General features: G+C 48.0%; 1 protein-coding gene across 1 annotated transcript; it reads left to right on the forward strand.

The window, feature by feature from the left end:
- The first annotated feature begins 191 nt into the window (after positions 1-191).
- On the forward strand, positions 192-25,746 carry C17H6orf62 (chromosome 17 C6orf62 homolog). Its single transcript, XM_085862154.1, has 5 exons — positions 192-1,807; positions 2,029-2,202; positions 2,340-2,465; positions 6,688-6,828; positions 24,972-25,746. Exons 1-5 carry the CDS (start codon positions 1,679-1,681, stop codon positions 25,089-25,091), a joined length of 690 nt encoding a protein of 229 aa, XP_085718280.1. The 5' UTR covers positions 192-1,678; the 3' UTR covers positions 25,092-25,746.
- The last annotated feature ends 1,716 nt before the right edge of the window (positions 25,747-27,462 follow it).

Raw genomic sequence — 27,462 nt, forward strand, 5'->3', positions numbered from 1 at the left:
CTCCGAGAAAAATTTTTTTTTTTAAATGAATAAATTAAACTTAAATCATTTAATTCCTTTCGTAAATTACCGTTACCGAAATCACTGTTATTAGCGGGTTTTGCGTCGACATCCATTTCAAGCTAGAAGAGAGATCGATTCTTACGCGATCGGCTACTTCCGGTTTCCGGTTCGTCCTTCTTCATCCGTTGACGCGATCGGCTACTTCCGGTTTCCGGTTCGTCCTTCTTCATCCGTTGACGCGACTTGTGAGCCGCGGTGCCGTTTCCTACAGACATGGCTTGGGGCTTCAGTTGTCCGAGTTGGCAGGAGCAGAAACAGCAGCAGCAACATCAGGCGAGGCAGAAGGAGCAGCAGCAGCAGGAGCAGCAGCAGAAGCGCCCGGGACCGGGTGGAGTCTGACCTGATTTCTAGCGTCCTCTCACCCACAACGAGAGCAGCACAGAGAAAAAAAAAATCCAGGCCGAGTCTGCAAGGAGAGGTTCGCAAGGCCAAAGGCGACGGAGAAAGCCCTTGAGAGAGAGAGAGAGAGAAAGAGAGATGTCGAGCCTCGGCCTTGGTGGGCGACGCAGGGTTTCTCACGGACTGTGTCTGTTGCCCCCTTATTGATGTGTTCCACATATGATCGATCCGTGTCGATTGTACGGTTATTGTTCTTTTCAAGGTTAATAATCTGATCAGATTTTTTTTTTTTATCATCGTTACCCCCCAACTCTCCTCCTCCTCTCCCTCCCACCCCACCCCTCCTTCTCTCTCTCAACCCAAGAGCCAGTTGTTGAATATTGAACGACACCTGCAAATCCGTAATTCCTTCACTCTGATTTCATTCCTGTTTTGTTCGTAGTTTGTACTTTATTCCTCGGGTTGTTGTTGTTGTTGCTGTTGCATTTCATTTCACAGGTGATACGATGGGCAGGTGCAGAAAGCCGTGGGAAGTGTGCCAAGCGTCGTGCCCGTTGCTCCTCGGTGATGTCCCCGCAACTTGCTTTGCGCACCGACTATTACGTCGAGCTCGATGTGCAGTTTAACGAAATCCGTTTTTTTTTTTCCCCCACTTCGTCTCCCTTTCATCGTCTGTGTTCGAGCTGTAGTTTCCAGTCGGGAGGCACAAAGCCCCACTCCAGTCGTTCGGGCGATGCTTCCCGTTGTGTTCCTGCCATTGCCAGTTTGTACGTCAGATGCTGGTTTGTAATTGCAGTAAGAGTGTCGAAGTGAACAGTGGTGCCCACCCGCAACCGACCTCCGTTGAGCGGCATTTTTGTTGCCAGACGCAGCCCTTTTTGAGATAGGGGTTCAAGGGAGCGGGGCGAAGCTTTGTTTGGAGATACTTGGGGTTGTTGGGGGGGGGGGAAAGAGACATGGAGGAGTGAAATTAAGTTTACCTTTTGGTTCTTTATGCTTGAGAAATGATGACACTGACAGTAGCAGTTGAGACCTGAGATTGTTAAAAAAAAAAATCACTGCTCAAGGGGGAGAGGGGCGACCGTTGGAGGAGGTGGGAGCTGCAAGGATGCTGACGAATCTGCGGACCAAATGATGATGTTGCTAAAACGGGGGCGAGCGAGCAGATCGGTCACTGCATGATCCACGAAATTGAAGGGCGAAATTGGAACGAGGTCGGTTGTCGTTAAAAAGCGACGAACGGAAGGAGAGCGGCCGAACGGGGGCCGGGGGGGCCATGGCAGACTCGAAGAGCCGACGAGACAGGGCTCTCGGGAGATTGCGGGCTCAGCTGCAGCAGAAGAACGAGGCCCTGGCTGACCAGTTTGAGTTCCAGGTGTACATCGCGTTCATTTGCAAAGGGAAGGTGAGTTCGGCACGCCGAGCTGGAAAGGCTTGAGCACTGTGTTTGAGGACCACATTAGCTTGGCACACTGTTACGTTTACTCTTTGTGTAAATGTTGATCCGCCTGTTCTTTGGGAGTAACCACAATGGCAGTCATGCAATCTCTCCGATTTGTACTTCACCCTGTGTTTACATCTCGTTGTTTTAACAAGTGCGTGATCCCCACCGCGCCCCCTTTGCAGAAGCCCCCGGCTGTATTTCAGGCCGCTGAAGTGTGGCCACTCATGGCGGGGCAGTTTGAGCGGCAGATTGCCGCTGGGGTTCAAAAACTCATGTATTCTGAACTGAGCTCACACCAGCTACTGCTACACGACCCCGTGCAGTTGCACGTGCCCTGTTATCGGCCTCTACGCAAGGTGGGGGCAGGAGAACGTCGTGTGTTGTTCGCACTGCGGTGTGATATCAATTTGGTTTTTTCCCAAATATCGTGAGATGAGCCCACTCAATGGAGATGGCCGTCTCTGTCTATCTGTGTGTCTGTCTATCTGTCTAGGATCTTCGGGATTCCACCCAGAACATGGACTTCCTCCTCTGGCCAAGAAGAGACATAGAAGAGGTCAAGTGTCTGGTATTCTCTCGCTGGAAAGGAGCAAGTGATGAACCGTACAGGCATATCCAGGCAAGGCTTTTATCGGGCGTTTGCGTCGACCGTCCCTCACCACGGGCACTCGTGAAAAGAGGAGCACGGCACATCGGGAAATGTAGTTTCAATGGCATCCGACGAGTACATGCACTTTGATGGAAAGATAATTTTCACTGAAATGTATCAGATTGAGAAGCAAGAGCTTCGCGGTTCAAATTCATCGTGACTCTTTTGCTCGTTTTCCCCAGGCTTTTTGGAAAAAAAAAATTGGGGCTTGTGTGTGTGTGTGTGCGTGCGTGCGTCCGTCTATTTCCTTCGAAACGGTTGTGCAGAAATTTGTTGCGTTCAGGAAGCAGTTGTTATCACGACGTGGCACGTAGGTGCAAGAGCCGCATCGTTTTTGGCCCCGCCCCCTGCGTTGAGGTCAAAAGGTCAAGTACCAAAGTATATGGGCACATTTTAAAACTTTTTATTATCATTATTTGTTTTTAATGAAACTTTGTATCTGCAATCAACATTGGGGGACGCATTGAAATATGTAACTTTTATTTATTTATTTTTGAGATTTGACTTCCGGTTCGTGACCCCATGGGGCATTCATTTCTGGTGGTACCTTTTGCGGTCTTTCAACTTTGCTTTAGGTGGGGATCTGGGATGGCGCGTCATCAACTTCGCTCCATTTTTTGTTGTTTCCGTGCCTGTTCATCCCGACACGACGCTGCTGTATTTGCGTCGTGCCGGGCTACTTGTCATTTTGCTCGCATTATTCCCAGAAGCCACTGTGCCAAGAAATTTATATGGGTTAGGCAAATGAGAGCCTTGCGGTCTCCACCTCAAAAGATGTGTAACGCATTATTCCAGAGATGTTGGACACCGAAACTTTGTGACACGAAAACAAAACTCGACACTATTTTGCGGGTTTTCCTTTTCAGCCTCGTCCTTTTCCTCGAACCAGAAAATTTTCCGTTAATCTTGTCTTAAAATAGACTTTGCGTAAAATGCTTTTATTTGTAGTTTTGGTGGGGAAAGGGGTTTAAACCACTAAACTTGTTGCTGAAGTTGCTCTTCTTTTAAGCTACGACTCCACATTTGCTTCCATTGTAAACACAGTGGGTGCAAGCATCGATCGTTTTGAGGGGTTTCCCCCCCCCACCCCCCCAAACAATTTGTGTGAAATTCCAAACTGTTCTCTGGCTGCAATACTCGAACAAATCTGATGGATCAAATTTACACTGACGTCAAAGACCGTATACTATCGGCATGTGCACAAGCAAAAGTAAGATTCCTCATTGTTGTCTGGCTTGCATTATTTCTGGGAGCAAGATGACGTCACTGATGCAGTGCCTCCTGGGGATTAGAGCAGGATTTTGGAACTTAGGGTGCTGGCAATAGCTCGCCTCGTTTTCGTGATGGATGCCATGGGATCTTCAACTTCCACCAGCGCTGGAAGGCGAGTCCTCCGGGCTTAACGTCCTTCCGATGGATGGCACGTGCACTGATGCGGGGTCTGCTTGCGAAACGCAATGATGACAGTTTCATCGCCAGGTCAACATGCTCATCCCGGTGAAATGGCTCCGAGGCGGGTGTGCAAATGGTTGGGCAATCCTGCCAGCCCAAAAGCAAGATGAGAATGTAACGCCAAAAAAAAGTTTCCCATAGCCATAAACAAGAGTGAAAAATGTTCGCAGGGTTACTCGTACTTTACAAGTCATTCTTGTCCTCGAGGCCAACGCGCCGGTCACACGCACCATATTGCATCCGAATATACAAATTTCAAAACGTTTTAATTTTCTTATTCTTTCCTGGTGAGTCTTTTCCCTCTCCTTCCCCCTTGGTTTCCCTCCAAATCCAAAACTACAATCTTCCATCATCACCCATACCGAGAGGCCTGGTGTTGGCTTAACGGTCAAGGTGCTTGGCTCAGGATCCTGTCCGGCCGCTGAATTAACACTAGGTAGGAAAATGAGGACCAGCGTGCTGATAACGGGTATTGCATCAGCAGCACAGCTGCACCCCCAGAAAATGATGCAGCCAGAGTGCCAGACTGCATACGAATAAATGGAAAAAAATCCACACCGAACAGCTGACGCTACCACAAAGCGTCGTCGTCCCTCGTATCGTCGGCGGTGCACTACTATCTGATGTCATCCCTCATCACTAACAGGCATTGCTCCACAATCTCGTCATGTTGTCCCCATCTCTCATTTGTGGAGTACTACCATCTCATGTCATCCTCCACACCAAGCAGGCAATGCACCACCATCTCGCATCCCCACCCCCCCCCCACTCTGCCATCTCATGTCTACCCTTTCCCCCTCATCCTAAGCAAGCATTACAATACCATCTCGTGTCAACCCTGCCCACCTGTTCCCCCATCCCGAGCAGGAATTGCAATACCATCTTGTGTTAAACCCTCCTCCCCAAATCCAAAGCAGACACTGCAAAACCACCTTGCGTCAACCCCCTCCCCCCCTCCATTCTCGAGCAAGCATTACAATACCATCTCGTGTCAACCCTGCCGACCTGCTCCCCCATCCCGAGCAGGAATTGCAATACCACCTCGTGTCAACCCCCTCCCCCCCCTCCATTCTCGAGCAGGCATTGCAAAACCATCTTGCGTCGTTCCCTATCCCCAGGAAGTGGTGTATGACCATATTGCATCATCCCTCATCCCTTACAGGCAGTGGATCACAATCTCCTGTCATTGCCCATCACTAGCAGTGAGTGCGTCATCCCCCATTTCTCCTCATAATCTTTTCTAGCTCTATTAACCCGACCTAACCGAAACACCTTATTTGCAGGTTGTAGTGGTTTCCTCCATCCTCCCTCTCCTCATATTCAGTTTGTTCATTCCTTTGCTTGTTGAGTCGGTATGCCTCTCCCACCCCGCAATCTGTTTGTTTTATAATACTCTCACATCTCGCTCTTCCATGAGCCCAAAAATGTATATAATAATTTTGTTTCATTAATTGTGTTCAGAAGGAAATATGGTCAGAAAATATGCAAACCTCCCCCTACTCAGCCCCTCCCCTCTCATTTTTACGTGCCAAATATACTTTGTCAGGGGACTTCTGCGATGCGATCTGGCTCTTCTTGTTTGTTTTCCGAGTTAAAATTCAAATTGTTCACCAACTCATCCAGCGATGAGTCAAACTCCTTCTCACTCGTCATCAGCTATTCCCGTTCAGTCACCGTTGCGTATCGTTTACTCGTACTTCCCACTCCAGCAGAACACAGCCGACCGGTTTCTGTTCCATATGCATGCGGAGTCCGGGTCGATTTGAAAACTCGATTTCGGGGAGACTGAATTTTCTCAATTTTGATCAAAATAATTGTGTGTACTTTCAACGGAGTTCGTTTTTCCACATGTGTCTTTTCAAATAGCTGCTCAAAATTTATACATTATATATATATATATATATATACAAAGTCGAGGCTCATGGAAGAACTAACGTCAAACGGATCATGACACAGCAGAACAAAAGAAACAGTAGAAAGACGGGGAAACACACCAACAGCAGGGATGAGGGACAAAATAGAGGGACACGTAGACAAATAATGGGCGTGGGGAGGAATGTGGGGTAGGACAGGACACACTGGGTGGACAAGATGGATACAGCCGCAAACTCTCAGGAAGGAAGAACAGGAAATTTTGAAAGAGGTCAGCTTGGGAGTGTGGGGTTAACGAGGATAGAAAAGATCATGATTTTGGATATGGGACGATCTGAAATGGCGGTGAACAGCTGTCTTGAAGGCCTGGAGGGAAAGATGAGATTGAAGAGGGTGTGGAAGTTGGTACCACGGGTGGGGAAAAAAAAGAGGAATGAATGGGTGAAGGTGAGCAGTGATCCTGGTTTTAGGTAGTTTTACTCGAGGGGGATTGATGGTGGACCACGTACGCCCTGCAGAAACATGGGGTGGGGAGGGCACAAAGCACGGAAAAAGAGAGGTGCAAGTCCAGAAAGGAGGCGGTAGAAGACAGAGACCACAAATCTGTCTGTCTTTACCTTTATGGAAATTAATCCTAAAGAGAGCTTGTTGCACTCGTTTCATCCTTGAGCCACTTTGCAGCTGTTGTACCACAAAATTCCCACTCGACTGTAGATACTTCATAAATGCATACTACCAGACGTCTTCCAATCGGACTTCTGCTTTTCCATTTGATTGTTTGTCAGTATATAGGTTTAATGATAGAGGGTTTTTTGTTGGGTCAGTGACATGTTGGATTAATGATGGCCTTTAATGTGCTCCTTCCTAGGCCCAGTTTGACTTTAAAAGTTCTGACTATTCAGGCCAGCTGTCAGCCTCTGCTGAGGGTACAGGCAAAGACCGGAGCGGCCTGGTGCTGGGAAACCCAGACGAGACCATGTTCCTGTTTCTTCGGCAGCATGATCCACAGGTAATGTGAAAATGAAAGGCCGGTGATGTTTCGGAACCAGAATTGATGGTAATCGCTTTCACGCCTGTTGTTAACACGAGTGGTCATAGTTTGTGCATTTGTAATGTTTTCTATTTATCTAACCTGCCAATCTTACAATGGTTGTTCCTCTTTACAATGAAATACAATTCTCGAATTCCTGGTTTATTCAGGCAGGGGGTGGTTGACCTAATGCATCTTCCTTGTGTTCCTGGCATGGTGCCTGTACATGTTGGACATGCGTTTGTCAATGAAGAGGGTATTGGGGATAGTTTTGTTTTTGTCTTTCAGTGGGATATAAAAAAACGTTAACTGTTCAGGCTGCCGGAGGTATGCACTCTCCCGAGTGCCATTCTAGTTTTCTGTTTGTCTACGTCACTCGCCTACAGGTCGCAATTTCACTCTCATTTTCACAAAACTTAACCACCTGGTTGAAGTAGTCGCAAGCTGGAAGCCTATTGGTTTTTTGAGGTCAAAGGTGAAGTTTACAATAATCAGTTTTCACCCGATTGACTTGAAATTTGAATATAATTTGCATATTGGTTCATTGATCAAAAGCTGGAAAGCTATTGTTTTTGAGGCCCAAACCGTAAGGTCACAACGATTGATTTCACAAGTACCGGTCTATGACCGTTTGTTTCTTCCTTTTATTTATTCATTCCATTTTTTCTTTTTGTCTCTTTTTTTATAATTTGGTGTCGTGTTGTGATATGATGTCCACGTGTCTGTTATTTTATGCAGCTGAATAGACTCGGACACTCGAGTCGTCCAGCCAGCTCCATGTTAAGTAGGGAGGCCGGGGGGGGGATGAGTGGGGGAAGTGATGGAACAAGCAGGAGAAAAGAGAAATAGCTTTTCATCTGTGAAAGAGTAACTATTCCCATAGTTTGAAATCAAAATAACTGCTTTCTGCAACCGAGACAGGAGTGGAACAGAGTCTAAACAATGTTGGCAAGGCCCAAGTACAGCCAATCAGAAAAGAGCACAATAGTCCCTTCAAGGTTACACAGGGTTTGGAGGTACAAACAGTTACACAGATGAAGAGAGTGAATCATTACTTTGACACATTCTCAGCGTTTATAAAGAACAACATTACATTGACAGGCGCGACTCGCATAACCTCAGCAGCGATGACAATGCGTCCACACAAAAAGGCATGCATTATATTCTTTAAATTTGTGAACTAAGTAATAAATATTTAAAGTTATGTTTAATCATGTACTAATTAATATACTTAAGTCTTCCTGGAACGTATGCAACATTTCAAGGTCGTGACATAGTTTTCATCAAAAAATGACAAATCAATATCATCTGAAGGCAGATGTATGTTTTACAGAAAGCAAATGTAACATAATACATGGATAATCATGTTTACAATGGAATCCTCTCAACTGCATCATCTTACTGAAGTCTAAAAAAAAAAAACATTTCATGAGTGAGGAACAATGTCTTTATTCATTCACACTTTGAGCTGGTAACACCAATTACAAATGCTAAAAGAGGAAATCTTCGACATTGCTGGGACCTTCGAATATATATATATATATATATATATATATATATATATATATATATATATATATATATATATATATATATATATATATATATATGAACTTGACAACCCGTGAACCCGGACAGCACTTGATTAAAAAAAAAAAAAAACTATATCTAAAACAAAAACAAACAAGATAGCTCCAGCGAACTATACCGCTGAGGTTGTTTGCATTGATCAAATAATCCCGAAGAGTGCTTGACTGAATCGGGAATTGATTTTTTAATAATTTTTTCGTTTCCCGATTTGAACAAAACTTGATACTGCACTCCGCAGGAGAATTGTGAGTAAGGTGGGCCGAAAATGTTTGCACTATCGTGTACTGTTTTGGCTGTATTTCAGGAACATACATACAAGATGAGAGTTTCAGTAATATATATATATATATATATATATATATATATATATATATATATATATATATATATATATATATATATATATATATATATATGTATATATCGTACAGTGTCGATAGAAAGTCGACACCCGCTTTCAAAATTAACCTTTTGCTTTATAGCCTGGAATTAAATTACATTAAATCAGACTTTCTCCACCTTTATTTACACATCGTAACCCACAACTTCCAAGTGAAAAACAAATTCTACAAATTTCAGAAAATTCATGAAAAATACAAAACTAGAATATTGTTGCAGGCCGGGGGTCGGTGGCGAGAACGACAACTAGGGTGGGGAAAGCTACGTCGTCTCCACCAGACTCCCCGGAATTGTTGGCCGTCGCTCTGGATAATTTTGTGACGGGGCGGGTCGCTGAATCGACCGTGGTCGCCAATATTTCAACTGCGTAGCGTAGGAACTTTTTGTCTAGAACCAATTCACCTAATTAACTACGTGATTTCGACTACCGGGGAAACCACACCCTCGGCACGTCTTGCTCGAACCGGGTCACTCTATTGACTGCGGTAGAGTTTCAACTACCGACTACCAACTCTGGTTCAGGTGCAGCCGAGCAGAAACTGCCAAAGCCGTGCCGGCTGGGATGAACGGACTATCGGGGATAAAACCCCGTCGAAACTCAGATCCGAACCATGCTGGACCAATGCAAGAAGGGACGGAAACGGACTGGGAACATTTCTGTGATGATTTATTCACAGTAAATGAAGACTCAAAGCAAGACTTAATGCGAATATTCAAGAAGTATTTACAATGTTCCAAAAACATTTTTCTGTTCTACTTAGAGACTGGCCCACACGCAGACACACACACAAATGAAAATAAACCCAGTTCTTTATTGGACCCTCGTAGCCGAGGAGAGAGAGACAAGCTGGGGGTCGGTCAGAGTTCGGATGGGTACCTGGCCGTTGGAGAAAGGGGGTACTCGGTGCTGCGGGTTCGAGTCCTGCCGAGCCGGATCGTCAAGGGTCGCATGAGGCTGGAAGATCCATGATTGCTCTGGTTTCCAGCTCATCTTCCCTCGAGCTGGGAACCTTTGATAAAGACAATTTAGGTCCATCTTCTTTTGGGTATTTGTGTGTGCACGTGTGTGTCTGTGGGCCCAGTCTATAAGTAGCAATTGTTTAAGTGCCTTGTACATTATTCGCATTTCTTCTTGATAGTCGGTTTAACTCTGCTCTTTGTGTGCTTTCCCCTCCCCGATTATTGTAAATAAATACCCCCCTCTTCTTAAATGTATCTGCTCGTTTCTGTGTTTCTTTCATTGGCTTAGCACGGTGCGTGTTGGGGAATTGGGAAGCGGCAAATTGTGCATTCGGTCCGGCGCGGCTCTGGTAACTCCGCTCGGTTACGCCGGATCCGAGCCGTTACCGCGACTCGCATCGGACAGAGTCGGCTGAGGGTGTGGTTTCCCCGGTAGTTGGATGGCGTGAGTACTTAGGTAAATTGGAGTTAGACAAGTGGACCCTACCTCACGCCGTCGAAGTATAGGCGACCACGGTCCTGTAAGGGACCCGTGCCTCTCGGAGTTCTCCGAGAAGCACGATCGAGATTCCGGGTGTTCAGTGGAGCCGACTCTACTGCTCCACCTCGCTGTAGTGCTCGCCTCCGAAACTCGGCCCCACAACAATATTACGAGTTAGCTATACCGGAAACTATCAGCTCTGACAGCAGCCCTCGAGTTATTGTTGTTGTTTGTGTTTTTTGTTATATTGATCAAGGGCTCATGGAAAAGTTTGTAAATATATCTGATTCAGCACACGAGTTGATGTACTTTTACATGAATTGTAAGGATATCGGGTGGCAATATGCAAACCAACACTATATATATATATATATATATATATATATATATATATATATATATATATATATATATATATATATATATATATATATATATATATATATATATATATATATATATATATATATATATATAATATTGTTACGGCTATGGAAATTTATAATGCACCATGAAGGTCCTCAGGTCAGTTAGGCCGGTAACTTTTTGTTCAGTTAGTTCCCCACCATTGTTCAGAGGGAATTATTCGTGTGTTCATCGGGCTGTGACTCTTTGAGATGGCCGTTTTTCTTTATCTGTCGTTATTTTGGATCAACCACACAACAACCACCTTAACCACAATGCCAACTACGCCACCATTACAACAACCACCAACCACGCCGCCTCAACAACCACCGCGTTCTACCTCGGCACACGGTTGCCAGAGGCCTGGCCTTCGACGAGGGAAAGCAGGCGGCCCCCGCCCCCCCTCCCCCGAACGAATGGCGTCGCCGCGGTGGATTTCACCCTGCAAGGGAAAAAGAAGAATACCGCGGCGGTGCGAGCGTCGCCGATTTGGCGGGAAAACCCTTCCTTCTGGAAGTTTCCCGCATGTTCTGGAAGGAAGGGCGGAGTTGAGGATGGGCGGGGCTTGGTGGAAAAGAGGCGGAACACGAGCGCAAGGCGGGGGGGGCTTGGTGAAGAAAAGGGGCGGAACGCGAGCGCGAGCAAGTTGAGTTTGGAAAAAGAAAAGAAATGCGAGCGTGCGAGTTTTTCCGCTGAGGAGAAACGGGAGCGCGACGACAAGGTCTGAGGCGTGCGTGTGAGCGGACGCGAAGGCTCACTCGCTGGACCTCGCTCGCTGGACCGTGCTGGCTGGGTCGCTCTGGATCGAGGGCACTTTGAGGGGGTCGGTGGTCGTGGCGGAGTCGCTCCAAATCGTGTGCGGAGCCGGATCATGGAGGACACGAGCTCGGGGAGTTCACCACACGGTCACGCTCTCCCTTTTATTTCTTTGGGCTTTTGTATATGTGTTTGTGGCACCAGTCTCCATAAGTAAAACAGTTTAAGTGCTCGTAAAGAATAACTAATCGTCGGTTGTAGTGCTTTTGCCTTGCTCGTGTCTTGGTCCCCGTCCCGTGCACGATTAATTTTCATTACATTGCCTGTAAATTGCATGAATGCCCCTTGCTTGTGTGTGCAATAAATGTGCTTGTGAAATGTTTCCCGTTCGTTGCGTCCTCTCCCTATGTTGAAAGTGCCACCCTACCTAGTGGAATAACTGGTAGTGGGTTTCAACACCCGATAAACAGAATCTCATCCGTCGAGGTCGGCGATAACACCGCTCAGTCATCACGGTAGCACGGAACGGACCGCTTAAGCGGTTCGTGTCCTCGGCCGACCTGCGGCGAGGTACGATCGCCCGGTCGACTACTCGCGCAGGTACTTAGGTAGATCGAATTTGGCGAACAACCCTATCCTGCGCGGGTGGCCAATTGGCACGATTGCGGTGAGGTTAACCCCCCACCCGTGACTAGCTCCTGGCATTGTTCCAGGAGGGTCACGACTGAATTGTCCGACCGGTGGGCGACGCGGTCGCGATTAGAGTTACGTGGCCGATCGCACGCCGGGCGGACCGAAATTCGTAACAATATATATATATATATATATATATATATATATATATATATATATATATATATATATATATATATATATTGGGTCGACACGAGACTACCGTTATTCTCAGGTTTTCCGTCTGTCTGTATTTATGTCATGGACAGCTCTGGACGCCAGAGGAATGAACCGATTTTGATGAAACTTGACTGGTTGGTTCATACCAGGATCAAGTGGTATGCTTTTGAGCACCGTTTCTATGGACGCCACCGTTGCCGAGCAACGGGACTTTGAAATTTTTGAAAAAATCCGAAAAATATTTTTTATCTTTTTTCCCCAAAAATCTGCTTCTGTGCTTTTATGCGCACTATAATCAACCTCTCTGTCAAAAATTTTCAGCTCGATCCGTCAAAAACTGTATGACTCGTATGCAATTATATAGCGACCATCCATGTCGCCTACCGACATGTGTATATATGTATATATGTATATATATATATATATATATATATATATATATATACATACATACATACATACATACATATATATATATATATATATATATATATATATATATATATATATATATATATATATATATATATATATACATATACATATATATATATATATATATATACATATATATGTATATATGTATATATATATATATATATATATATATATATATATATACATACATACATACATACATACATACATACATACATACATACATACATGATTTAAACCTGGGATCTCAGCATCGTGAGTTACATGTTTATATGGCAATGTCTGCCAAACAGATATTTGACAATAATTATGTGATTGGTTCAGAGATGATCTTTAAAAACGAGCGTAGTTATTGAATGAAGTGCCACAGTTTACAGCAACACATGCTTCCCCAACCCCCATTAGTCCATGAGCCAGAACAGATTTTGGTACCACCTGGGGTGGCAAATTTTCACTGTGTTTTCTTGAGAGGCATATACCCATAGATGAAAAAAAAATTTGAAGCCAAACTTGGAACGGTAGCTTAGTGCTAGTAATCGCCTCTTAAAGATGGGAGGACCGGGCCCGACTGGGACCCAAAATTATGGGGTCGAGGAAATATAAATTGTAACCCTAACAAACCGTCCAAAAAACACCACCGTTACCCTACCAATGGGAATTTATCAGCCAAAATGGACTCAAATGGAAGTTAATAAGTGTCCAATTCCATGTTATGCCTAAAAGTGTTGAATTTATTTATATCTGAGCCATGGTACATAACAGAATTTGACACATCTCTGAAAACGGCCATTTTTAGCCCAAAATACGCAAAAATGGAAGATGCCAATTTGTTGGTGTTCATATAAAATCTTTCACCCACAAATGTCAAATATCATGTGAAAATGTGCTCTGATTTCGGTGTTCTGCTTGGTAGCTAGGAGTTCCTCTTTAAGCCTCTGGTTTTCTTGCACCAGCTGGGACATGAAAAGGTTGTCAGGATAGACCAGCAATTTGCCCTGCTCATCTGGTATCGCATGTATACTCTCCCCAAACTCCCACTTGATCTTTCTGTGGATGTGCTTTTTAGACGCTTTCACCTCACCTCGCCCTACACCAGATTCTACGAACAAATCAAGCAGGTATTTGCATAACTCAGTCATTCTTATCACTTGATGCTTCTCAAATATAACATCCCTTATGAACCTGAACAGTCCACTGTAACAATGTACTTCAGTCTTAGCATACTCCTCGTCTGGGTCTGGGCGGAATGCCACCAGATCACCACTCGTTTCAGAGTTAGTCTTGGAGATAGTCTGTTTGGTATACCTACGATAGCAAGACTGGTGGTCGTGGCCCTCAGCTGCAACTTGGTCTCAGCTGCAATCGCCATCATTCTTGGATCACTTTGGTCTACTGCTGCCTTCCTAACTGTCTGATCAGAACGTAGATCGACACATTGGACCAAGAGCTCTCTTGTTTTGCTGTTCGTGAGATGCTTGGTGCTTTTCATACAGAAGATGCAGACTGGTTCATACACGCGTGATAATGACAAGGTTGGACCTGCTGATGACTTTCTCCGGTTCAGTTCTTTCCGTCCCTGCTTATCCGGATTCTCTGCAGATGCCGCTTTTTCAATAGCATCCAGGTCACGTTTCTTAACGAATTGATTCCTGCATCCCCTGGGATCTCATCATCTCAAGCCGTAGCAGCAATCCTAAGAATCGCTGCATGCTTCCGGATCTCAGCTGCTTTCTGAAGCCGTTCCCACGATGCACGATCTTGGGGTGAATTCAGCTCGAGGTCTGTGTCCTCGCACTCGAAGATGCAGGAGGAATGGGTCAACTTGCGTGGCAGTAAGGGTTCGTCGAGATTTCCAGTGCCCTCCATTATTGCCTGAAAGTGAAGAACATTATTAATTACTAATGGACTCTGGGATGTGGTTACGAAGCCATGTGGTTCTCATTATGAAATAGGCCTACTTCATTACCAAGAATACCGATATAAAGCTCCCCGCAGCAGTGCGAGTGTTCCCTTTGTTAGGAATCATTCAAGTGTGACCAGTGAGGCATGACCAAAATAAAATGAACATGAAAATTGAAAAATAATAAAAATTAAATATGAGCTAAATTAAAGTTAATATACTGGAAAATTAGTTTTGAAGACAGCGCATCTGCCCAATAATTCATACATGCAGGTTTTATTCACATGTTCTGCAAAAAAATTTGCTTTATGAAAATTTATACTTATTTGGTCCCATTTTTTCAGTCAACTTCAACACCCCATGGACACAAAAAATTATTCAATTGGCAAAATGAATATATCTATACCTTCCGTGTGCTCCCGGCATCATCTGAGGCTATTGGCAACTAAATTATATGGCTTTGTTCTTTAACTGTACCTTCTCAAAAACATGACATTCTTGCATTTTCGTTGTATTAACTGCAAAATATGCCATTTTAACCTCCAAATTTTCAACCTTGGGATGGACATGGAAAAATTTCAACCAATTTTACTCAAACTTCGCCAGTATACTGCTTAATATATTGTAAAACCTCAGTGCTATCAGTGTTTGTAATCTGCTTAGTCCATCGTCTGCTAAATGCTGCAAATACCCCTATAGAAATTCTATTACTCGTGTTATTGCTATTTGGCGCATGTGCAGTTCTAGGGTTTTGGCATTCTTGGTATGTTATATCTAGGAACATACAATGTACATGGATAATGGTAAGAACAACATTTTTGGCAGTTATCAATATATATATATATTGTTGCGGTCTTCGCGCCCGCCGGCGTGCGACGGCCACGTAACTCGAATCGCGGCACGTCGCCCACCGGACGGACAATCCAGTCGTGACCCTCTCGGACTAACGCCGGGAACCAGTCACGGGTGGACCTTTCGGTCTCACCGCGATCGAGCCAATCAGCCCCCGCGTGGGATAGGGTTGCTCGCCAAATTCGAACTACCTAAGTACCCACGCGGAGGGTAGACCGGGCGATCGCACCTCGCCGCAGGTCGACTTCGGACACGGGCCACTTAAGCGACCCGTTCCGTACTATCAGAATAACCGAGCGGTGTTATCGTCGACCTCGACGGTTCGATTAATTATCGGGCGTACTCAGCCCACTACCAACCCTTTACGTGAAGCAAGATGGGGATCCAATGGGGGAAAAGACGAAGCGAAGCGGGAGACAGTTCAACAATAAAGCACATTTATTCGCGACGAACGGAAAGCACACAAATACAATTCCACCAAATGCACACAAAAAGGAAACACAATTCCATTTACACAAAAAGCAAACATAAAAGTGAAAACACAGTGCAGAGCTAATTCCGACTACCGAGCACACGGCAACACTTATACAATTCTACTTCACAGACGGCGCCGACAACACATACCCAAAACCAAGGAAAAGAAATACCCTCAAGAATGAGGTAGGCCTGGGGCCGAGACCAGGTCGGGCCTACCCGTCTGGTGATGAGACGCGGAGCGGCGATGGCCCCGCAACCCGCGGGCCTCGTGGACAGTGCCTGGCAGGGGGTGGGAACGGGGCCCCCTTGGTCGCACTATCTCAGCGCGGGGGGAAACAGGAGGGGGTTGCTGATGCTCGGGGTATAGAGGATCTTTATTATGTGCGCGACGAGCGTCTCCACCTCGGCCAGGTCGCGCTGCCGGCCTCCCAGGGGTGCAGCAGCTCCCTGCACGACGCGAGCACCCCCTCGTCCGCCCTCGCCGCCTCTCCACAGCTCGTCCCTCCGGCTCCGACTTCAACGCACACGACGAGCAGCTCCACCGCCCCGCGAAGTCTTGACTCTCTGTTCCGACTCCTTCGCCTCGCTCCGACCTTTACTACCCCTTCTCTCGTTCCTCTGCGACTCTCCGACCCCTCGTTCTCGTTCTGCTGACTCTTTCGCTCCGACTTTTACGACTCCTTTGACTCACGAACACCGCCCTTTTGTCCCCCTGCAACTTCGCCTTCGACCCCCTCCCCTTGGCCCTGCAACTCGCTCCCCATTGGCCCGAGAAAAAGTGGGCGTGAAGGCTTTTGATCCACAAATTTGCATATATCGATCGTCTCTGGGGGGCGGGGCCACCGCCCCTCGCACACCGATTGGACGGCAAAAAGTGGGCGTGTGTCGTTTTGGATCCGTTTTTGAAGCAGAAAATCCGTGATTTTGTACACGCTGTTCAACGTGCGCCCTACACGAGTCCAGCATCGGTGCCCATGAGTGGCGCGAGATGACGGTGATGCGATGGTGGCGAGTTGTGACGGTAAAGGTCGTGGCGGTTGTGGTGAAGCGGTGTTGTGGTTGGTGGTTGATGTTGTGGTTGTGGTGATGGCGATCGGTCCAAAATAAAGATAGTAAAAGAAAAACGGCTATCCTGAAGAGTCGCAGCACGTATAAATGACATGTATTCCCACTAGACAACGGGTTTGGGCCTAACTACACATGTACTTACCGAGATACCTCACCTAAGGGACCTGAATGGTGGTTTGCGAATCTGGTAACCACAACACTACCCCCTTCCTTTTTACAGACTCGTCCCGAGTCGTCAAATTTTCGTGTGCCATCATGTGTAGTTTTCCCCTAGTACATTTTACCTACGGATCCCTGAGTGCGACATTCATGGTATTCGTGTCCCCAAAATAAATAACCTGAGGGCTGCGTAACTACCTAAACAAACTCACTCACACGGACGACTTAAATAAAATTGCCGGCGCTAAGACATACATGCCGGGGGCGCACTCATATGTACAGTACATCTTAACCTTAACTTACAAATTTTACACTAAACCATGGCCCAGGATCATCGAACTCTGCAAAAAGAAAGCAGTTAGCAGGGAGCCAGGCTGCCCGCATGCAGTCTCTGGCTCAAACAATGCAGGTGACAGGGAACGTGGCTGGCTGCTCACACGCAGTCCAAGGCCTTCCCTTTTGAACTGAACGCAGTGAACCACAACGGTGCATGGGCCGCACAAACGCAGTCTCCGTGCCAGCTCAAGTGGCACACGCAATGAACACAACGAATGGATGCATGAACGGATGGACGCAAAACACGGTGCACGGGCTGCCACTGCAGGCCCGTGTTGTAGCTGCCAACAGGGCAGTTCTTGCAGCTTGCAAACTGTTGCTTTCAGATCCTGGCGCACATGGAAATGAACAGGGGGGGCAAAGCAAAAATTGAACGGGGGCTGGTGAACAGGGGCAGTGGGCATGGCATGGCAAAGGTGATCAGGCAAACACAGCCCGCAGAAGAAGGCCGCTGCAGGCAAACATAGCGGGCAGATGAACTGGCCGGCACAGGCCTTGAAGTACCACAGCTGCAGACGAAGTGGCCGGCACAGGCCTTGCAGCAACACAACAGCTGCCGATCAAGTGGGCCGGCACAGGCCTTGAAGTAACACAGCCAGCAGATGAAGCTGGCCAGCCTTTGCCGTTCAGTGGAGGTTGGTGGAGGGAGTGCGGTGGTGCTGGCCACTCGGAAGGCGGGCTCGGACCTACCTACCTGTCTCCCTCCCAACCTATCGCCTTTGCCTGTCACTGTACATACCCACTCCCTTAATTTGTGAAAAACCAATTTAGCCCCCACTTATTTTTTTTTGTTGTTTTTATTTTTACTTCCCCACTATAAATCGTCCCCTAACCCCCTTTATCGTCCTTGTTCGGCTAACCTATACTGTTAACTTGCCTACTCCCAACCCTTACGTTCCTTCCCGGAGGGGAATAAGGGAGAGCTAACGTCCTGTGTCGAGGCCCAACGAAGCCTCAGAATGGCCTCCCCAGAGTTCGGCGATCTAACCCAAAGTGGGTCCAGCGGCCCACAACGACAGCGAGGGGATGGATGGTGCGGAGGGGTACATCTCCTAATCTACCCTATCCATTTAACTGTTAAACTACCCCGGGGCTTTCAACAAGCGCCTCTCGCTAAACTATTGGTTCTAACAACCCAGATTCCCGTCGCCTGTGTTGGTGTCCTCACAATTTCGGGCCTCGCCCCCAATTTTCCTTCTCCGTGCCCTCACACGGTCTCCTGGCTGGGACACGTGGCTCCCTTTGGCAGGCACGACCCTCTGCCGAATCTCCCGCTATGGCACCCCCGGGCACTACACTGCCTCCGAGCCTACCAGCTCCCTAACACCGGGGAGTGCCCCCCATGGCACCTCCCCTGAAACGCACACGTGGCAGGCCGGCCTCCCGGGCCCCTTTCCGAGGGTCACCCGTGCCCACAACACTGCCCACGCGGCTAACGGCGCCCGGGCCCCCGCACCAAGCAGGCGCACCCGTGCCCACTACTCTATCCCGGCCCCCATGGGCCCATGGCCTACCGCGCACGACTAGCTTGGTGCCCGGGGTACCCACTCAGCGATACTCACCTTTCGCAGCCACGCTCCCAAGCCCGTCAACAGGGCTCCTGCACCCCTCCAAATGGGTTTCGAGCCTACATTCCCACCAACAGCAAAACGACCTCCATTTTTCAATTTGACTAACCCAGCTAACTCAATCTACACTGACCCCGGGGTCCCTTGGGCGGGAGTCACTCCTCCCCCCAATCACTCATCGCACCATGCATTCCCCATTCACTCCATACACACAGACCCGCTGGCCTCACTCACTCAACAAGTACTCACCTCACAACTCTCCAACTCTTCAACACACACACCACTGAACTCTGCCATCCTTCTATCTGCACCCCCTAACTAACTCGTGCTCCCACGTCGTCCCTTACACTATAGCACGTTCCTTTTAACCTACGTAGCTAAACTACGTCCCCTCTACACATCCACAAGTCTGTCACTGTCTTCTAAATCCAAAAAAATCATTTTATTTCCCAACCTAAAGCTCGCTACAATCCCTCTAACTAATCCATTCCACGGACTCCATGAGGACTTACCCCTGCCCCATGAAGTCGGTCTAACTAAGCTAACCCTTCCCCCTAACTAGTTTTCATCCTGTGCCCAGGGTAAGGGGGGTCTTTCACCCCTTGCCCAGGAATCCTGTACACCCGAAAGTGAGCCTTGCTTTTTTTTTCTTTTTTTTTTTCCCATGCGCAGCACCTGCGCGGCAACTCAGAGCTCGCGCACTTTGCACCTGCCCGTGACGTCATGCAGCTGCACGTGTTCCTCGTCCCTCCTTGGACGGGACCATCCGGCAGAGATACCCCTCCTGCCGGATTCCAACCCCACGTGCAGCCATGACGTCACCGTGCGCATAAAAAAAAAAAACACAAGCCACACGTCTCGAGGGGTTCCCCACGCGAACACATGTGCTTTGCCCGTTGGAGCTTAACACACACGATCGCGTGGAGAACCCGTCCGGTCCAAATCCATTTACCTGCCTAACTTTGTCCGTCCGCGGGATCGGCAAATCCACCGCGTGCGTTTCCGGACCGGGACTTCACCCTCGCAAGCGAGCACGTGGCGGTCTCGTGCGTTGCACAGCACGAACCGCGTGCTCACTGCTGGGTGAACCCGGCACGGTCCTCGAAACAACCACAGCCGCTACTCGGCTTTCTCTCTTCTCATGTCGCCGTCTCCGTCTCCATTCAACCCACGCACACCTGCGTGTCACGACGCACACAGTCCACACCATTAAACTCACACCGGGAGACGCGGCTGCGTGCTCCCGCATGCCAACCGACATCTCCCTCTCATACCGCTCTCTCACACACACGGTCTCCCTTGCACAACCCATACCACTCACACGTGGTGCTCCATTCACTCGTGCCTCACTCACACACGCGGGGCACTCAACCGCGGTTCCTCACTCATACTGGCCGTTTCACTCACACACACGGCCTCTTCCACACACGGTTCCTCATCCACACACGGTGCCTCATCCAAACACGGCGTGCTGGGAAGCACGCACTCCAGCACCATCGCCACCACACCACTCACACACGGGGTCGCTTCCACACACGGGGACGCACTCACGCCTTGCACCACACACACAGGGACAACCACACTGGGGATTCGTGTCCCCACAAGGGTCTCCGGGGCCTCTATACCCCCCAAGCTCTCCGTGCACCCGTCCACAGCACCCGTCCCCTCAACCTCGCAAAACACGACCGAACTCACCTGGTCGTGACTCGCCTCAAGGCATACTCCCTCCCCTCGTTCCTGGAGGAGGCCATCCAGGTGCTCGCACCGGGTCCCTACACGCTCCGCGAGCTCAACCCCATTGTCCTCCACTACCTCCGTGTGTGCGTGCGCGTCACTTACCCCGTCTTCATCGTGTAGTCTTCCCTCTATCGTTCCCATCTCCCGTGTCTCTGCCAACTCTTCACCCTTTACCTCCCTTGTCTCAACTATTATTTCTGTTGTCGTCACCTCGTGTCTCGTCTCACACGTTTTGGTCTCCCCATTTAATTTTTCCCTCTTGGTCACCGTCGCGACCCTCGCCCAACACGTTCCACGAATTATTTTTTCACCCGCCTCCACCGCGGGCCTGTCAGCCGTTGCACCCCCACCCAGCTCGTTTGCTCCCACACGTGGAGTCGCCATTCCCAGCTCCCTGGTCACTGCCTTCATGCCCGCCTGCAGGCATCGGCCCATGTTCTGCGTCTCCCCCGGTAGGTCTTTCATCTCTTCTTTCATGTTTGCTTCCATTCCGTTTATTTGCTGTGTATTCGCATCCATCGTCGTTTTCACTTCATTTGTATTTGTATCCATCTTTTCGTTCATGCCTTTCATTTCGTTTTTCATTTCATTTGTGTTTGCATCCATTTTTTCGATCATTTTCGCATTCATCTTTTCGTTCATTGCCGCCAGCATGGCGCATAGCTGGGCCATGTTGGATGCACTCAGCTGAGCAGTTTCGGCAAGGGTTGGGGAAGGGTTTTGGTGGAGAGGGGGAGGTGTCATACGCCGCGGCCGCACCCACCTCGGGCCCTGGGTTCAGTTGGGCGAGTCCGTGTTCCTGCACAATCAACATTTCCTGCTCGGGGATTCCATCCTGGGCCATGGACTCTACATTATTACACATATACATTTCTAATACCCCCGGCTCCCGCTCGCCTTGAGACGCCATCTCGCTTCTCGTGAAGGGTTAATTTGCTCGCTCGTAATTTGGAGGGAATCGGGGGTCGCTTCTCTCACCCCTGGACCGATTCCCGTAAATTTAGCCGGAGACAGGAGAGCCCGTTTTCCTGTTCTCCGATACCAGTGCCGCGAGGAGGGCGATGAATTTGTATCGTACGACCTGACACCAGTGTTGCGGTCTTCGCGCCCGCCGGCGTGCGAACGGCCACGTAACTCGAATCGCGGCACGTCGCCCACCGGACGGACAATCCAGTCGTGACCCTCTCGGACTAACGCCGGGAACCAGTCACGGGTGGACCTTTCGGTCTCACCGCGATCGAGCCAATCAGCCCCCGCGTGGGATAGGGTTGCTCGCCAAATTCGAACTACCTAAGTACCCACGCGGAGGGTAGACCGGGCGATCGCACCTCGCCGCAGGTCGACTTCGGACACGGGCCACTTAAGCTACCCGTTCCGTACTATCAGAATAACCGAGCGGTGTTATCGTCGACCTCGACGGTTCGATTAATTATCGGGCGTACTCAGCCCACTACCAACCCTTTACGTGAAGCAAGATGGGGGTTCAATGGGGAAAAGACGAAGCGAAGCGGGAAACAGTTCAACAATAAAGCACATTTATTCGCGACGAACGGAAAGCACACAAATACAATTCCACCAAATGCACACAAAAAAGAAAACACAATTCCATTTACACAAAAAGCAAACATAAAAGTGAAAACACAGTGCAGAGCTAATTCCGACTACCGAGCACACGGCAACACTTATACAATTCTACTTCACAGACGGCGCCGACAACACATACCCAAAACCAAGGAAAAGAAATACCCTCAAGAATGAGGTAGGCCTGGGGCCGAGACCAGGTCGGGCCTACCCGTCTGGTGATGAGACGCGGAGCGGCGATGGCCCCGCAACCCGCGGGCCTCGTGGACAGTGCCTGGCAGGGGGGTGGGAACGGGGCCCCCTTGGTCGCACTATCTCAGCGCGGGGGGAAACAGGAGGGGGTTGCTGATGCTCGGGGAAAAGAGGATCTTTATTATGTGCGCGACGAGCGTCTCCACCTCGGCCAGGTCGTGCTGCCCGCCCCCCAGGGGGGCAGCTCCCTGCACGACGCGAGCACCCCCTCGTTCGCCCTCGCCGCCTCTCCACAGCTCGTCCCCTCCGTTCCGACTTCAACGCACACGACGAGCAGCTCCACCGCCCGCGAAGTCTTGACTCTCTGTTCCGACTCCTTCGCCTCGTTCCGACTTTTACTCCGTTCTGCTCCTTCTCTCGTTCCTCTTGCGACTCTCCGACCCCTCGTTCTCGTTCTGCTGACTCTTTCGCTCCGACTTTTACGACTCTTTTGACTGACGAACACCGTCCTTTTATCCCCCCGTAACTTCGCCTTTGACCCCCTCCCTTTGACCTTTCAACTCGCTCCCCATTGGCCCGAGAAAAAGTGGGCGTGAAGGCTTTTTGATCCACAAATTTGCATATATCGATCGCCCTGGGGGCGGGGCCAATTCGCCCCTCGCTCACCGATTGGACGGCAAAAAGTGGGCGTGTGTCGTTTTGGATCCGTTTTTGAAGCAGAAAATCCGTGATTTTGTACACGCTGTTCAACGTGCGCCCTACACGAGTCCAGCATCGGTGCCCATGAGTGGCGCGAGATGACGGTGATGCGATGGTGGCGAGTTGTGACGGTAAAGGTCGTGGCGGTTGTGGTGAAGCGGTGTTGTGGTTGGTGGTTGATGTTGTGGTTGTGGTGATGGCGATCGGTCCAAAATAAAGATAGTAAAAGAAAAACGGCTATCCTGAAGAGTCGCAGCACGTATAAATGACATGTATTCCCACTAGACAACGGGTTTGGGCCTAACTACACATGTACTTACCGAGATACCTCACCTAAGGGACCTGAATGGTGGTTTGCGAATCTGGTAACCACAACAATATATATATATATATATATATATATATATATATATATATATATATATATATATATATATATATATATATATATATATGAGGCCTATGTGAATTTGACCAAGATTTCTGAGATTTTTTTTTGTTGAAGTAACCTACTTTTGGACAGTTTTAGTGACTAAAAATCTTGCATAGCTTACCTTTTAGGCAGATTCCTTGTTAATACTATTCACTGAACATGGTTCGTGGTAACAACTGAGAGATTGTGCCAGAGCAAACAACTAGAACGTTTCAAATCAATTGTAATGTGTCATGTCAATTTCATGAACGTTGTGTCCTTCAAGAACGAAGGATTGGTAGTCAGAAACAATACAGAAGTGCCAATTAGTTAATTAATTGGCTAACAAATGGCACTTCAGGTGTCCCTGTTGAAAAAAAACAAAAAGTCCAAAGAAAGAGAAGAGGGGCTGTTTGACCTTCAAATGACCTCTACTGACCTTGTAAACAGACCAAAATGTTACATTGAAAGAAATATTGCATAGCCTTTACTAGTATAAAATTGAATTCCTGCAAAAAAAATGTTCATTAACTATGAGCATATTGATATTCATTTTTGAAGTTTTTTTTGGGCTAAAAATGGCCGTTTTCAAAGATGTCATTTTCTGTTATGTACCATGGCTCAGATACAAATAAATTCCACACTTTTAGGCATAGAATGGACTTGGACAATTATTAACTTCCATTTGAGTCCATTCTGGCTGATAAATTCCCATTGGTAGGGTGACGGTGGTGTTTTTTGAACGGATGGCCAGATTCTAAGCAGGAGTCAAATTTCATGACCTTTTGACCTCTGGTGACCTACTTAATTAGCATATTGGCATATAATAGATGTGTAGAACATAAACTTTGCAACATTTTGAGTGGTCATTTGTAGCAATCGGGTCATTAGTTGAAAAAAATATCAATTTATATTTCCCCTACCCCATAATTTCAGGTCCTGGGTCGGGCCCGGTCCTCCATCTTTAAGAGGTGATTACGAGCACTAAGCTACCGTTCCAAGCTTGGCTTCAAAGTTTTTTTTACATCTATGGGTATATGCCTTTCAAGAAAACACAGATTTTGCCAATCCATGAAATTCTGAGGTCTGGCTCATGGACTACATACCCCAAGGGCCATTCCTGTGCGGTTGCGCTGATCCTCCCACGCGCACGTGTCGAACAAAACTTGTCTGAATTTTATTAATTTCCTTTTGTGTAAATTGTGCCTTGTGTGCTGGAGTTGATCTCCCTCACTTTTTCCCCCCTCTATCTCTTCCCAGCGTGCCGGAGTTCCTACAGTATGGAAACTTAGCAGTCTCTGCGTTTACCTTCCCCAAAGTCTGCTGAACCAGTGGAGTTTATGTTCCCTCGAAGATTTGCTCCAGCCTTGCCTGTCTTGATGAGAGGCTGCACCGCTAATTATCTGTGTTGAGCCGGTGATCGGAGCTGTTGGGTTTATACAAGTCGCGCCGTTTTGCCTATGCTGTCACGATGGCACGGCCTAATGGTGGCGACCACTCTGTCGCTCGAGGATTAAACGGGAGTAAAAATCTCTCACGATGAATGTCTATGATGGTGAAGATAAGAAAGCGCGAAATCCAAGTGCTGGGGGGGGGGAGGTGGGAGGGTGGGGGAGGGGAGGGGTGAGTTGGCACCTTGTTATTGCTCGCTTTCATGTTAACCATTGCTATTATTATTCTGATTATCATTGCTATTCGAATTATAACTATTTCCTCGTGCATTTTCTTCCAATGATTATTATTGGGTTTTTTTTGTGCACCTCCTCGAAGCGAGAAGGGAGATTGTTTTGCATCTCGATGATATGCAAAGTCGCTTTGCGAATGCTGCGTTATTGAGGATTAGTGTGGATGGGGAAAATATTTTTGAAATGATTCCTCTGATTTGATTTGGATTTTTGTTTTATTTCTTTCATTGAGCACTTCCGCAGCTCTGCTTTTTTTTCTCTCTTGTTTTTTTTTTTTATTTTTTTTTCCTTTGTCATGACTCATGTTTGAGATTACGTTGTGAAATAACACCACTGGATTAACCTGGCAAGCGTTGCTTTTCTTTCCCGCAATTATTCACTTTTGCCCGAATTATGCATGATTCATAATTTGCCCGAAGAGGTATTGCTTCAACAAGGAAGTTGTGAAGTCACTCGGTTTTGGCTCGAAAGGGAAAAAGGATCGAGGCTGATCGGCAATTCCAGTCGATGCGACCTTCTGTAACAGTATTGCACAATAGTCGTGTTGATCCCTTACTGCCCTCAAATGCACCCATGTCTTTTTCTTCACTGTGTTTTCCTGCTCACCTTTCACTCTTCATAGCAGTCTGACATGAAGCACTCACCACTGTGTTGTCTGCCTTTGCCTCAAATTTTGACCCAGCTCCAAACCATCACCCTTGTGGTTCACAGGCAGGGCAGGTATGGTATGGTATGGGAGCTTGCACCGGAGCAGGGCATCGCTGCGTCCACTTTCTGCTGGTACTCCAGGGGCCTCCATCTGGCCATCTTGCAGGCAGATGCCTGACCAATCTCCATCTCCTTGAGATGCTGATCAACCTGCTGCAGCCATGAGGCACGTGGTCAGCCCATTGGCATCCTCCACTCACGAGGCTCCCTCACTGAGAGAATCTGGTGAGCAGGATCAGCATCAGAAAAACGAGTCACATGTCCATACAGCCGCAGCTGACGCACACGAACTACGCATGTAACAAATCTTATTTGAGTCTCTCTCAGCAACCGCTCATGGATGCAAAGTCCGACCAGCGATTGCCAAGTATTCTCCGAAGAACCTGGTACCAAAGGAATTAAGTCTCCGTCTCAGATCCCCAGTCAGAGTCCAAGTCTCACATCTGGAAGCACCAAGGACCTGAAGACTCAGACTTTCGTCGTCCTGCATGGGTAGCAACAGTGCCACACTCCATGATCCGGTGAATCCAAGACTCCCCAGGCCCAACCCAGCTGTCGATTCATGTCTGGTTCACGGCCAGCAGAGACATGAATATCACTGTCAAGGTAAGTGAATCTCTCCGTGACCTCAACATCCTCACCACAAACATGTACAGACAGGATAGCAGCATCCAAGATGTCATTGAAAGCCTGGATCTTAGTTTTCACCAAGGAAACCCATAATCCCAGTGGCTCTGACTCCTCATTCAGCACCTTGAGGGGGCCCAAAAGGATATCCAGTCTCCATAAAAATGACTGCATCATCTGTGAAATCAAGGTCAGAGATCTTGACATTCCCAAATGATGCACTGCAACTTGATCTCTCTGACATCCTCCCCAGAATCCAATCCATAGTGTGGGGGGGGGCAGTCCATCGTGTGCTGAATCCAATCCATAGTACTGAAAAGTGTGGGGGCCAGTACACACCTGACAAACTCCAGTAACAACTTGAAATATTGTTACGAATTTCTGGCCCGCCCGGCATGCGATCGGCCACGTAACTCAAATCGCGACCGCGTTGCCCACCAGAACGGACAATTCAGTCGTGACCCTCCTTGGAACTACTGCCAGGAGCGAGTCACGGGTGGGTCTTTCAATCACACCACAATCGTGCCAATCGGCCACCCGCGCAGGATAGGGTTGTTCGCCAAACTGGACCTTCCTAAGTACCTGCGCGAGTAGTTAACCGGGCGATCGTACCTCGCCGCTGGCCGGCCGAGGACACGAACTGCTTAAGTGGTCCGTTCCGTGCTTCAGTGATAACCGAGCGGCGTTCTTGCCGACTCCAACGGATGTGATTCTATTTACTGGGTGCTTAC

The sequence above is a fragment of the Eptatretus burgeri genome, chromosome 17 (assembly GCF_056783735.1).
Source record: "Eptatretus burgeri isolate ZD-2024b chromosome 17, Ebu_testis_v1, whole genome shotgun sequence".
NCBI classification, from domain to species: domain Eukaryota; kingdom Metazoa; phylum Chordata; class Myxini; order Myxiniformes; family Myxinidae; genus Eptatretus; species Eptatretus burgeri.